The 14,755-nt window shown below is 40.3% G+C and overlaps 2 protein-coding genes across 3 annotated transcripts in view; both read right to left on the bottom strand.

Moving 5' to 3' along the window:
* The window catches only part of LOC136448396 (paxillin-like), a 41,120-nt gene extending 40,879 nt beyond the window's left edge, over positions 1–241 (bottom strand). For both annotated transcript variants that reach the window (XM_066447913.1, XM_066447866.1), the window contains exon 1: positions 16–241. In XM_066447913.1, the coding sequence (XP_066304010.1) occupies positions 16–46 (31 nt within the window). In that variant the 5' untranslated portion in view covers positions 47–241. The remainder of the gene's footprint in view (positions 1–15) is intronic.
* A 4,096-nt stretch (positions 242–4,337) lies between these two features.
* LOC136448424 (NIF3-like protein 1) lies at positions 4,338–14,661 on the bottom strand. The gene is made up of 5 exons (XM_066447966.1): positions 14,157–14,661; positions 12,872–13,034; positions 12,129–12,258; positions 11,192–11,333; positions 4,338–5,932 (listed from the first exon to the last, which is right to left on the bottom strand). Exons 1-5 carry the CDS (start codon positions 14,659–14,661, stop codon positions 5,664–5,666), a joined length of 1,209 nt encoding a protein of 402 aa, XP_066304063.1. The 3' UTR covers positions 4,338–5,663.
* Between the last annotated feature and the right edge of the window lie 94 nt (positions 14,662–14,755).

Consider the following 14,755-nt stretch of genomic DNA (forward strand, 5'->3'; position numbering starts at 1 on the left):
CGATGTACCACTCACCTAAGTCTTCCATTACTTTATTTCTGGGCATCAAACTCCCTAAGAAATCAGCTGCCCCGTCAGAGAAATCCCTCAGCTTCGATTCTTCAAGGTAGATTCTTCGGGAGACCACCAGAAGTTCGTATTTTCCTGAAAAATGTGCCGGAAGTTTTCTATCCGCTCGGCTATTTTTTTTCGCCCGACTGGCAGAAGTGTCGTCCCAACTTTGCCGGTCACGTGACGAGAAGTGACGTCACGAAAACCACGCCCACCTGGGCAGACCTGGCGTGACCAAATATGGTATTGAGGTAGAATTTCCATGAGAGGAAATCTTTTTATTTTTCTCCATTGGTTGATTACTGATCAAAGGTTATCAATATATCTCTGGATTTTCACATAATTAGAGCTAGTTTCTAGTTGTGTGACAACTCAGTTAACATTATAGAGAACATATGTTACTGAGTTAAATGTGTTGGCAGGTGGTTCTTTTTACTGGATAAGGAATCCTGGATGCAAAGTGGGCCCATAAGTTTCCCCATACAAGTCTTGCAAGAAAATGAACTTGATAATGATCTTATAATTTACAAGGGTATATGGAAGTTAGGGTTGGTGTTCAGAAAACTGAGTTTCCTAAATATTCATGCCATCAAGGTGGTATAAAATCATTATAAACCTCCTTGATGCCATCCACTCATGGTCAGTCTTTAAAGCAGCCAAGGAGGTATTCCAAGTTTTATATTAAGAAACGATATATCAAAACAGGAAGTTCCGCTGCAGTACCGTAACAAGCCGCTAGGGGACCAAAAATCTAATCATTTCCAAGTCTCATCAAGACCTACCCACCTACCAAATATCAAGACAATCCATCCAAGCCTTCTCGAGTTACGCTGGTCGTTACAAACAAGCAAACACACAAACAAACGCTACCCTATGCATAACCTTCTCAGCGAAAGTAATAATCGAGTCAATGTACCTGCCAATGACTCAAGAAGTCACCATGACCGTAGGTAACCTTGGCAGGAAGTTTTCCATTTCCCACTGAACCAGTTTCCCTGGAATGCGACCTTTGGCCAAGCAACCATCCCAGGACTTTCCTTCTTTTCGAATTCCATTTAAAGTAAAACGGAAGAAATTCCTTTGGTGACTACTGACTTATGTACGGTACTCACAGTAACTCACCCTAAGAATCCTGCACAGGAATCGTCAGTTTCCTTTTACTGGCAGGATTCTCAATATCTGACCTCCAGTGGATGTTGAAGTATTCTCAAGAGTGATTTGAAAAGTAATGTTGACATTATATTCTGTTATAGAAATGTCAGTCACAATTCTTTGAAAGCACTGGAAAAGATAAAGATAGGGTGAGGCAAAAAGTTATCTAAGATGAGTGTTTTTGATAGTGTCAAACTTTAAGTAACTGTCAGTAAGTTAGTTGTCTGTCAATCCAGCAGTCATTTTGCTGAAGACACCACTCTTCTTAGATTATCAGTTCTGGCAACCCTATGACTATGTTCCGACAGCCCTAGGGATAGGGGTCATAGGGTTGTCCTGTTTTGGGGTTGTCCTGAAGCATCAGGGGTTGTGTCCGAGCATAGGTACAAATGGCTGTCCACTGTGATCAATAACACCATTTTTCAAAGAAGAGAAAGAAATACATCAATGTCAGGAGTATCATGACCCCCATAAAGAATGGACTTGTCCACCATCCAAACACTTTAACTGTTTAACCTGTGCAGGACATACATAAACATTAAATGCTTCAGGTGGAGAAAATTAACTGCTTTTGGCACTGTTGTCTGGACCTGTGACTGTACATCAAGTCAAGCTGAGCAGTCTGTGGCATTATGTTTGATACTCTCCTTGCCAATTGATTATGGACCATCTTTCATTCTTCTTCCACAAACCCTTGAACTTGAAGTCAACTCAGAGCTGCAGTGAAAGTCATGGCCTGGTGAGGGCTGTCTCCAAGACCTGTCCTTCCGTCCCAGGACGGAAATTTGCTTGTTGGGACGGAAAAAAAATTCAAACCTGTCCATCCAAAAAATATCATTTTCATGACCTAAAACTGATAAAAGTGTATTTTTGTAAGCTTAGAATGGCAGATTCAACATTGAAAATCAAAAATATGGGTCCCAAACAATGAGTGGGACGGAAAAAAAAATTAAAGTTGGAGGCACCCCTGATCATGGCATTGACTTGACAGGAAATAGAATGTACAGTTGAATAACCTCATAAATGGTTGATTTCTGGTCTTCATACAACTTTGAGCCAAGAGGTTTAAAGAGTTAACTTAGGATGCCAATAGCTTCCATATGAACTAAAGTGGTGACAGAGTTGTGGGGTCACTTGAGGTCAACCCAGCTGAGAGTTTGTTGAACTTGACTGTCATGAAAGTACATGACAAGATTCCATTACCAGCTACATTGTGTGTACTGTAAATGCAGAAATGTTTGCGGTGGCTTTATGTTTGCGGTTTTCGCCACGACCGTTTCACCGCGAACTTAAAACCACCGCAAACATTTTTGTCCAATAATGTAGCAGTGTGTGACTATAGCACTGCCGCAAACTTAAAACCACTGCGAACACTACATTTTCCTCTTAGCGCGGAATGAAAACCACGCGAACTTAAATGCATTTACAGTATGTTGCCTTGAAGGAGCTTAGGACTAGGACAAGACGGTGACCATCTTACATGATATTTGAAAAAGCCACAGACATATTCTTCCTAAATATTGCAATTCAATACAAAGCACAACAATGTAATTCTTCCAGTGAAGATACTTCATATGCATTTTGTATCAGCATTGTCACATACCTCAGTCCTCCCTAAACCATAATTTATTATACATTTTCATCTTTTTGTGATAGTTTAAGAACATGTAAATGTAATTAAGAAAGCACGCACTCAAGATACTGAAGGGTTTAGCATGTCAAAATGTGTGTTCTCTATGTCACAAGCAGGTATCCATCTCTCATTATGTACGCAAAGGACAAAAGAGACTCTGGAGCTATGACAGGTTTAGATACCAGGCTACTTGCAGCCGGGCCTGGGTGTCTGGCATACTGGCATAGCCTCTTCCTACATCCAGCTGCACTCACTCGGCTATACTCGCCAAGCAGAGGTTTGGCTCTTGCTGGATTTTAACATGGTTTTAGGCATTTTTGTCGGGCATTCTGTTTTGTCCTGTTTTTTTCTTCATGTCACCAAGCAGAGGTTTAAATGCCTAAAATCATGACAAAAACCAGCCAGAACCGAACCTCTGCTTGGAGAGTACACTGCCAGAGAACAGGGCAATTGCGTCCATTTCAGACAATTTACAGTACAAATTTAACTGTGGCTCAAGAGAAACTTTGTGGTTTACTTGGGCCTCTAGGCAAAACAAAAATGACAAATATCTTGCTAATATTATTCAAGGCAAAAGAATTGTCAGATTTGGAAAATTTTGGAAAATATCCAGCTGTTTTGTTCATTTGTTTTATTCAAATCTCAGAAAAATATTGTTCCACAATACTTATGAGATAGGTGGACACAGACATTTTCAAATACTGCCTATATAATGTCCTTGGTTGGTGTTGATTAGGCTAGTATTGTCTTCTCCATAGGCAAACCTGTCTGTATTTGCCGCTAGCGCAAATGCTTAACTCTAGTTCAAATGCATTCCGCTACTACGAGGGCACAGCTGCATACGTGTCTGACCATTTGTGGGGATATGAATGGTGGGATCTGAGTAGCTCGTCATGGTAGACTGGCCAGGTAGACGGTGAGCCCAGCTAGACAGGCCAGGTAGACAGCCCAGCCTTTTCCGCAAACCCTGTGCAGGTGTTACGTGTCAGTCATAATGCACTGGGAGTAAAACGGTTCTCAGAGAATGTTTCTTTGGCCTGTTCACCATCAAGATTCTGGATGATGAAAGCTGTGGTTTGACAAATTTTCTTTCAAAGATATCAAGTCCAAAATGTTTCGGACACGACACCCAGAGTTATCACTTTAAGACATCTTAACAACCAAGGTTATAACTTCATTAAGCCCCCAAAGACAAGCTGTTCCTTGTTACAACAACAATTAGGTCAAAGCGATAATGTAAACAAACACTTGCAACAAACAGAACACAGCTTATTGATTAAATCCACTTTTAGAGGCACTAAAACTTTTTTATGCATCATCGGTTTGGGGCTTCAATAGCATTTATCGGTAAGGCCATAAGACCCATAACACTCAATTTCAGATCAATTTGTTGTCCCGCCCCTTTACAGCCATTATTGAAGAATAAACGAGCACCAAGTAATTGCCTGGATCTTCTTGCTCACGACTATGCAAGACAGATTGAGGATCGAACAAAGAGGACTGAAGAAGTGCTGACAGGATTTATTTCAGGGATGCCGGGTCTCACCTTGGGGACCCCTATTTCTGCGGGATGTGACAGACAGGAGAGGCATGGTGTGCACAGAACCATCAAGAAAACCTGGCAAGCTGCAAGACAGACAACTCTCACTTAAGGTGTCAAACATTAGATATAATACTTGCTGATGTGTTCTCTACATCATCTGAAATTTAATGGGATTTGCATGTAGACAATGTCAAAATGAATCCTTTGTGCGATGTTGAAAGCCATTGAATTTTCTAACATCTGTGTTGACACACAATTAGTAAGATGACTATGATTTAAAAATGCTTAAACATCGGTCAAAGATTGAGTACAAATTTTCAATCATACAAACATGGTATAGTTTTAGGGTTATTCTATCTAAGACGTTTGAGGGGTACCAGGAGAATTTTTAAACATGAAATTGACTCAAAATTCTACCCCAAAACTAAACCATGTTTTAAATACAATGGGCACAAATAATAGAGAGAGATATTGGTCCCAAAGATTACTGATTGCACCCCCTTAATTGTCACAAATGGAATAACCTTAAAATATCTTATAAATGTAAGTGGAATATCCACTAATGCATGAGCTTCACTTTTCCACTGGTTTATCGGCCTACCATAACACTCAAGCCCAATGAAGTATGAAGTACAGTCTCCAGTGTTGGACAGACGTCACTGTTGATAACAGGTGCTTCTGACATGTTCCAAAGACAAGCAAAAATATACAAAAGGGGCTCCACAAGGGAAGTCTCCTTAGCTTCTGTCTTTCTTACACCCCTTTCTTAAGAGGCTGCGACTACTGAGTGACAAATAAGCAACCAAAAATTTGCTCAATGTATTTCATAGATCGTGAAAAATGTATTATGTGCTTTAATGTGGTTTTAATCATACCTTTACATCGTACAACATATTCCAATTACAAAATCAAAATTCACAAATAGTGGTCGCTAAACAGCAGCTCAGTGATTGTCGTCTAGTAGAAAGGAAGCCTTAGGCCACACCAATTTAATTTCTTGTTTAACAGATTTTTTTAAAATTTCAGCAACAACAAAAAATCATGAAAACAGAAGGCTGGGGTGAAAACTTGCACCTGACCCTGTTCACTCCCTAAAAACTGTGTGCACCAAAGTACAAACTTTCCTCTGAGATGCTGTTTTCCTGTTGATTTTCCAACCTAGCATTTTTTTTTAAATTCCGTTAACAAGAAATTAAAATGGTGTGGCCTTAGAGAATATTATACAGTATTAGCACTGGCATATAATCATTAGAAACACCAACTTAGATACCACAGATTTCGATACTAGACAACTTCAACAGGATCCTTGTCAACATCTGACACCATCACCTCGACCTTCCCATCTAACATTGCAGTCAACTGCCCCTGCAAAACACGGAGGAAACCCCTCTCGGTGTTGCTGTGTTCACATAGGATGACACTGGTTCCCATGGCGACGGCATCCAGGATGTCGTGGTGAGACATCTCTCCTGTTAGGTAGACGTCAGCTTTTACCCCCTTCAGTACGCTTCCACCTGACCCGGCGCACAGGGCGACACTTCTCACCGTGGAACCTGGGAAAACGGCAGAGATTCATGTAAAACATAGAGTTAAAGTTGATGAGCTATCAGACAATGCATTAGACAAAATACACAAAACATCTCATAGTGGAACCTGGAAAAACAGCAGATATTCATGTAAAACATAGAGTTGATGATGAGGCATTAGACAATGCATTAGACAAAATACACAAAACATCTCATAGTGGAACCTGGAAAAACAGCAGATAGTCATGTAAAACATAGAGTTTAAGTTCCTCTGGTATACTATTAGACAATGTATTAACCAAAATATATACACGAAACTTCTCTATTAGTGGATCCTGGGAAAATGGCAGAGATGCATGCAAAACATAAAGTCAAAGTTGATCTGGTATTAGACAATGTATTAGACAAAATATACATGGAACTTCTCACAGTAGAACCTGGGAAAACAGCAGATATTTGTGTAAAACTAGTCTTTAAGTTGATCTGGTATCATTACCATACAGCGGCCTTGTGGTTTGGGCTGTGGTTAGGCTTTCAATCAAATTTTATCATCTACTGTAGTCAGAATTTTCTTCATGGACTTACAGACAAATATCAAAACCAACTACACCACAGTAAAACACTTGCAGACAGTGTCATAAGAAACAAGAACTGACTTGGGAAGTTAAATATTTTTACACAAGATGACATAACATTTAACCATTACCACCAATGCAGCCTGGATGTAATTTCCCAGCCCAGAGACCAAGTGTGGTCCGGAAGTTTTCATCCCACAGTGGCAGATGGAACCAAGCGATCTTTGACAAAACATCAGAGGATATATGTACCATTCAAGCTCAGGTTCACCGGCAAGAATTCTCACAGATGAAATCCATACTTGCTTTAATCAAACCAATAAGTTACAGTGCTTGTATTTGCCAAGAGTTGTCACAGTTTGTGCACATCAGTGTTGACCGAGACAGTGGGAAGTTCAAGGTCAGGAACATTCAAAAGCTTCTCAGTGTTTTTTTGTGGAGCGGATTCAGTGAAGAGACAAGATGATGGATGATTTTGCTTAAAGACAGTTTAAGAACTTAACCGGTGATTCGAAAATAGAACCGTGGCAAATAGTTTAATTCAAAAGAAAAATGGACTGCAGGCAGCCTTGTTATTGAAAGTAATTTCTCACTTTTAAGAAGCAGATTGGATGGTAACTTTGTTACAAAAGTTGGCAACAGCTTGTTTGAAAAATGTCGGTAAAAAAGAGTACTGTAAATCAATTTGATATAGCGGCAGGAAAACAAAGCGGTTGTGATAAAATGGAATAGGTCATGGCACTTAATTCTAACGGTGGGAACAAACATTACTAGCTTAAATATTAGTGATCAAATATTAGAGATGATGAAATTTTAGCTGTTGACTAGTGACAGTTAAATCAGCTAAAATTAAGTTACAGTCAACAGATCAAGAATTACAGTACTGTTCTTTTACCTACATTTAGACTGGATGGTACCTTTGTTACAAAAGTTGGCAGCACTTTGAAAAATGCAGATAAAAGAGTACTGTTCTTTTTATTTAAATGAAAGTTGTGCTTTTTTGGGCAAAGACATCCTCCAAATGGACCATACGTGTAACTTAACAGCAACAAAGGCTCTAGACAACGACAGACTGTATCACAACTCAAACAGGTGTTTGACATTCAAATGATTACAGCCTCAAAGGTTGGGGTTACCTCATACCTAAACACTTAAATCTTGTCAAGAAACAGTCTTAATAGGATTTAAGACAGCCAAGTCTTGAAAAAACAAACATTTCTGTGCCAAGAAAACTTGATTCATCGGGACAGCTGGTTATTTAGTATCAGAAAACTGTAACTGTTACATTCTTCAGTGTAAGACATGCCTTGAGATTTAATGATGTTACGTATACAGTTCAGATGACCTGCAAGTCAGATTTGAAGGAACTAGTCTGCAAAACATTGGGACCTAGGGATCACCCAAACAGCCTGTTCTGTCATATATAGTTAGTATGAGAACATCTAAACATGTGAACACATGTCAGTAGGTAGTCTTCATGAAGATGTCAAAAGATATGACAAAAAAAGTCTTTCTACTTTCATATAAGGCCACACCATTTTAATTTCTTGGTTAACGGAATTTTTTTTTAAACGCTACATTGGAAAATCAACAGGAAAACAGAATCTCTGAGGAAAGTTTGTACTTTGGTGCACACAATTTCAAGGAGTGAACAGGGTCAGGTGCAAGTTTTCACCCCAGCTTTCAGATTTTATGATGTCCTTGTGCTAAAAAGATTTTTTAAATCTGTTAACCAAGAAATTAAATTGGTGTGGCCTAAGAGAGTGTTAACCTTCTCCATGCTGCCTTATCTGATAACAAATACAACTTATTACAAGTTTGGTCCCAAATAGCTACCTTAGCAGGCTCTTAGTTAAAGTGTCAGCCTCCCAAAGTTAGGCTGTATGTCAACTTTCTCCAAACCTCTGTAAAATTGTTATGGTCACATTCGCTCAGCATGTCGGTGTGCTAGGTTACAGTTAAGACAACAGGGAGATGATTAAGGGTGTCCCTTAGGCCAACAAGCACTAAACCATACACAACATTTGCAAACACACCCAATTATTTCAACTCCCTTGGTGTAATTTCTTAGGTATACTAGATAAACACAAGTTACCCATGATATAGAACTAAACCCAGACCCTCTCGGCAGTTCAACTCTAAGAGCTCCTGTGTCAAGTTCGGGTCTCCATGGTAACTGTCTACACCACCTGCAGCAGCCCGTTGTTTTCACCGCTGACATGACAGATGGACGGACCACTCGGGGTCACGGTGAAGTTTATTTGTGACGACCTCTGCCATTACTTTAGGGTTACATAGCAGTGTTACTGACCCATATGTTGTAGAAAGAAAGAAAAGGAACCTGGGAAATCCTACTGAAGTCCAGGTGTAGCACGAATTGATTCCGAGCAGTAAGAAAAAAACGTAGACTTTCCGTGGAGTTGGCATATTAAGTTTGTAGCGATATACTGTAAATGCAGAAATGTTCGCTGTGGATTTATGTTCGTGGTTTTTGCAGTGAACATTTCACTGCGAACTTAATGCCACCGCAAACATTTTTGTCCAATCCTGTAGCAGTATGTGACCATAGAACTGCGGCAAACTTAAAACCACCGCGAACATTCCATTTTCCCCTTTGCGCGAAATAAAAACCACGCAAACTTAAATGCATTTACAGTAAGATGTTGACTAGTCCTCTATCATCTATAGCCTGAAATTGAAAAGTCTCTGTCAATCGGAATGTAAGTTGATTAATTGTTATATGAACAGTAAGAACTGTCTTCATCTATGTTAACTTTCCTTCTCAGAAAATATTCCTAGGCATGAAATCTAGTTTTATGTCATTGAGTACATGTACATGTATGCATACATTTGTGTGCCTGATAGTTTCTTCAGATTTTCCCATGCTCAACTGGCAATAGACCAATCACAAAGACATACAATTGCAGAATTGAACAGCTTTTTCTGCAGGAGGATTGGTCCATTCCATCCACTCTTTTCTGCGGAAAAGTTTATAACTAACAGTTTTCAACAAAAATGTAACCAACAGCTTTTTTATGTCTCCATGGACAGGTAGACACAGATGGCCAACAGCCAACACCTGCCCACATTCCCCAGTGTGAGACCTGTCCGCAGATTTTATCATCACTCCGAGCAAGAGAGGAACAACTTGCTGACGAGCCTTGACAGATGCAGAAGAAATACCGCATAACTCTGAAGCACTTGACACAATAAAAGAGGTACATAACCTCTGGTCAGACTCAACTTCAAAGTCAGATTAGAGTGAACTAGGAGTTTTGGCTTCAATGGCGTAATTTCAACGAGATTTTCCAAATTAGCATTGAAATTCCAACTTTAGAATGTCCAGTATGATTTCTAAATTCATGTATATACTTTTTGAAAGGTGGTCTTATATAAGCACTAATTTAATGATTTTGTTTTGAAAGAGACAGTGAACTTGAGGATCTACCCCCAAACATCTCCTCTGTATCAGTGTGAGGCAGCATCTGTATCTGGTAGGTACACACACACTCAGGTCCCATGATGCACGAGGTGTGGACAGATAAGGGACAGCTTTGTCCTTCAGGGGTCAAGGTCAACAAACTGGTTCCATCCTGCTGGGGTCAAGGTTCGCAAGATGGTCCCAGCTTGGAGCACGTCCTTTCTCTTAACCTCACGACCCACTTCATTTAAAACCCACTTTCTGTCAAATGACTGGAGGACAACAGAAGGGAATCTAAGTTTCCTGTTGCAATTACTGTTCAGTGGACGTTTTTACATACTAGTAGATACTGTAAATGCATTTAAGTTTGCATGGTTTTTATTTCGCACTAAGGCGCAGTGGCGTCATACACTGCTACAGTATTGAACAAAATTGTTCTCAGTGTTTTTAAGTTTGCGGTGAAACGGTCGCCGCGAAAACCGCAAACATAAAACCACAGCGAACATTGCTGCATTTACAGTATCCAAGCCTGAAATAAGCCTTCCAGGTTTAACTATTCAGTATGGCGGATAACACTTTTGTCATACTCAAAGTGATTACCTTATCATGTTGAAAGCCACTCTGTAGAGTAGGTTGAGTCTACTATTGCAGAGACAAGTCCTTTTATATTATATATATACATATGATAATAATATCATCATATAATATAATACATATATCATATAATAAAGATATTGCACAATATGTCCTCGTGCTCACTTCTATCAACACCCAATCAGAAAATGGATTCATCCAAAATACTTTCTGCATTTCTAACGTTTTATCTTTGCCTAGAAGATTGATAGACCAAGCCCTAATTAGCCCCACCCACCTGTCAAAACAAAGAAACTTTGCAAACTTGCAAACTTTAAGTACATCTTTAAAATGCAAATATTTGACAGAACTGCATCTACTCTCTTATTGGTCTAACCTCTTGTTGCCCTTCTCTAATTGGTTGAACTGCTAGTTGTAATGGACAGTCCGGATCAGTCTCTATTGTTTTGTATCTTCACTTTTTGACTAGGTGATGGGTAGGGCTACTGTAAATCACAGCACTTAATTTTTACAGTGGGATTGTGGGAACAAACATTACTGTCTCAAATATTAGTGATCAAATATTTGTGATGATGAAATTTTAGCTGTTGGCTAGTGACCGTAAATCAGCTAAAATTATGTTACAGTGAACAAATCAAGAATTACAGTACAAGGGTTTGGTCCTAAATTAATGTTACTTCGAAGTTTGGACCTCACCTTCCAGGGTCCTGCCCTCCCCCATCCCGAGCCTGACATGGTTCAGTCTCAGATGAGTCTTGACCCTGGAGAGCAGGTCAGACATTGTGACAGGAACGTCCAAGGTCACCAGCCTTCCCATTCCTGCACCTGGGAGGGGGGGCTGGAAAACATGAAGGTCAGGTCATAGTTCAAGTACCTGTAGACTGCATTGAAAGGGATGTTTTGTGCTACCTCAACATAAGATTAAAGGCACCCAGAGCATTTGAAAACTTCTAGTTGCTTCTAAATATTCTAGTTGCTGTAAGCTTATGAATCTGACATTTAATGCCACTGTTTACCAAATTTGCGTGCGGATTTCTTATCAAAAGTGCTCAAAAGCGCGGCACAAAAATAAGCTACATGGTGATCTTTTAGTTTCACGCGCCTAGTGTAAATGGACCGATACCATAGCCCCGCCCACCTCCGTCACAAAACGTAGAAATTCAAAATTAAAACATAACAATGCAAATATTTGACAGACACGCAGTCACTCTCTCATTGGTCGAACCGCTAATTGTGGTGGACAGTCAGGATCAGTCTATTGGAGCTTGGATATTCTATCAGTTCTCACAACACAACGACATTGTATCTTAAAGTTTGCTCCTTTAAGGTCGATATGTAATTGTAGTTTTTTAAATTCAAGTTTCACGCCTCATTAAATGCTCTGGATGCCTTTAAACAATGTACATCAGTGAAGCACAACAAAAAGTACTGACTACAAAAAGACAATAACGATAAAATATAAAGGAGGCAGATACCATTATGAAAAAAATTTCCATTTCTTTATAATATGGTTGTAAAAACTAAAATCGCAAACACAATGAAAGAAATTAGAATGGTCTTGAATAAGAAGAGCACATGTATTGTAAGGAGTCAAAATTTGACAATTTCTTAACTTTTTTGTAAAATTACATACCTTCTCTAGTTTCACCACTTGAAGACTTGTGACCGCCTTGTCGCCGAGAGTTTGATTGACACAGTTGACGGCCTGTACCAATGCATGCTGGGAACACCTCATGTTGATCTTGATGCAATCGCCACGACTCCTGTTTAGTGGATGACAGAAAACATGCCAAAATCAAAACCTCTCCTTAAGTCTCTTTATTCAAGACTTTATACTTCAGATACAGCATTTTCCAATTTTCCCAGCCACTTGGTCAATCAATGCAAAACTACAGTACCCAGCCAACCACAAACACAGTACTCACCCCGACCAATCGATCGCATTGAAACTCTGATTCGAATCAGCCATTACCTGACAAAACTTCCTAGTTTGCTTTAGTGACTATATCTGGCAAAACAAACTCGCCAGTGAGATGCTGGAAGGTGTCAGCTTTTAAAAGATGTTTTCAGATTGACAATTTTGGCATTTTGGAAGTGATAGAACATATCAACGATTTAACACATAAGAAAAAGTAGTAGAAACTACATTTTTTTTCAAACGTTAAATCAAGGATACGTTTTATCACTTCCAAAGTGCCAAAATTATCAATCTGAAAACATATTTTAAAAGCTGACACCTTCCAGCATCTCACTGGCGAGTTTGTTTTGTCAGATTTAGCCGTTAACGCAACTTAGAAAGCAATTTGTTGGGTCATGACTGATTTGAATCTGAGTTTCAATGCGATCGATTGGTCGGGGTGAGTACTGAAGACACACCCTGCCGTTACATCCTGCATGGTGACTTCTCCCTGCTGTAGAGCTGCAAGTTTCTCCTGCAAGGCCACTGCAGCTGGCTTGTCAACACACACCTCCAGTAAGAACACATGTCCCTGGGGGTGTGGCTGTACTGATGTGTGCAGAGGCTCCACCTGCCCAACACCTGGAGGAATAAATAGAAAGGCGACATTTGTTACGAATGGGGTCCTTTGAGTTATTATCCAATGCACAATATTACCACATTTATTTGGTTTTAGTATCAGGGCACCGAAGGCCAAAATATACGTTTTTGGTCTGAAAATGTCCCAAAAACCTCAACAAAATCATTTCAAAAGCCTCTTTTAAAAAAGATCCAGGGGTAAAGTGTAATGCTTTATTTGTTTAGCTAAGTGCAATGAGGCTTAGCCACGGCTCACATTTTTTGGGTCCAATGAATAAAGTAATGGTTTTACATTTTGAGAAAATTCAGCCCTTGGCTATTGACAGCCTTTTGTTGTTTCAAGTTGTTTAATCTGTACTGTGTATCTTTTCCTCTCAATGGGTGCCATGGTGATAGGACCGTTTCAAGCATGAGGCACAAAAGCACACCCTGGTGCACTGAACCAGTACTGCATGCATGCTGTCACTTACCACAAAGCATGAAATTCATTGCAACCATATCCCTAAATAGGGTCCTCATGAATTATCCCAGGGCTGTTCGTGCATTGACACGGAGGCCTTAAGATGACACATGTTTTTAAACCAAGCACATCGGGTCCACACCCTACTCTTCTTGATAAGTGTGTCTGGTTCTTTTATGTGGCACTGCAGAGGTTTGACTCATGAGGCCAATGCCTAAAGCTCCCTCATACACGCGGCTGCCGGGTTTATGTCACCATCCGAAATGACGAATGCAATCTCTAACAACATGCCAGGGCCAACCCTAGGATTGAACTCTGACCACAGATCGTACAGAATTTGATCCATATGGCCACGCAGCGGGGTTGCGTTACTGCTTACACCACGGACACATTATACACGAAATATTATACACACACTAATGAGTTGTCTTAACTCTATACATTTATCCATAACATCGTCATCATTTTTCACCATCTTCAGTGTTCTTACCTAGTGCTTGCAGCCAGCCAGTCGTTTACGCCTCCCTTCAGGGCATCATACGCGGTATGCGGAGAGTACACAACGATTATGATTCTCCTAATGGATTGTCTTAACCCTACATGTTTATCCACCACATTGTCATCATCCCTTTTCCCTCTGATCACAACCATCTAAGGCCTCTTACCTAACCCTGCAGCCAGCCAGTCATTTACGCCTCCCTTCACAGCATCATACGCGGTATGCGGAGAGTACACAGCGATGCAATTCTCCAGACACCTCACCGCTATCCTCTCCTTCCAGCTGCTCTGTGTCAGCCTCTTCAGGGGGACGAAGATCGGAGGATGGTAGGACAAGATCAAGTTCGCCTTCTTCTCTACGGCCTCTGCAAGAACGCCCTCTGTCAGATCGTTTGTGAGGAGCATCCGTGAGACTTTGTGAGGCGGGGACGGTTCCACTAAGAGGCCAACGTTATCCCAGCTCTCTGCTAGGCTTGGAGGTGCAAAATTGTTCAGCACGGTCACAACTTTCGCTAAGTCTGCCATTTTTGTTGGCACAGTTGTAGAGAGAGTCTTTGCACTGATTCTCTGTGGTTTGCAGCGTTTTGGTGATATGTTTTTACACAAAGACGTGAATAATTTGCAGGAAAGTGTTCTACCAACTAAGTTCCTCCATAGCATCCTCCCCCACATGCTCTCATGTACGAACTTTGACCTCAGTAGCAGACGACACAAAATTTACTCACATCATTTCCTATTGGTTACCTCTGGCCAATCAGGAAAGCCT

This window comes from Branchiostoma lanceolatum, chromosome 1 (assembly GCF_035083965.1).
Source record: "Branchiostoma lanceolatum isolate klBraLanc5 chromosome 1, klBraLanc5.hap2, whole genome shotgun sequence".
NCBI lineage: Eukaryota > Metazoa > Chordata > Leptocardii > Amphioxiformes > Branchiostomatidae > Branchiostoma > Branchiostoma lanceolatum.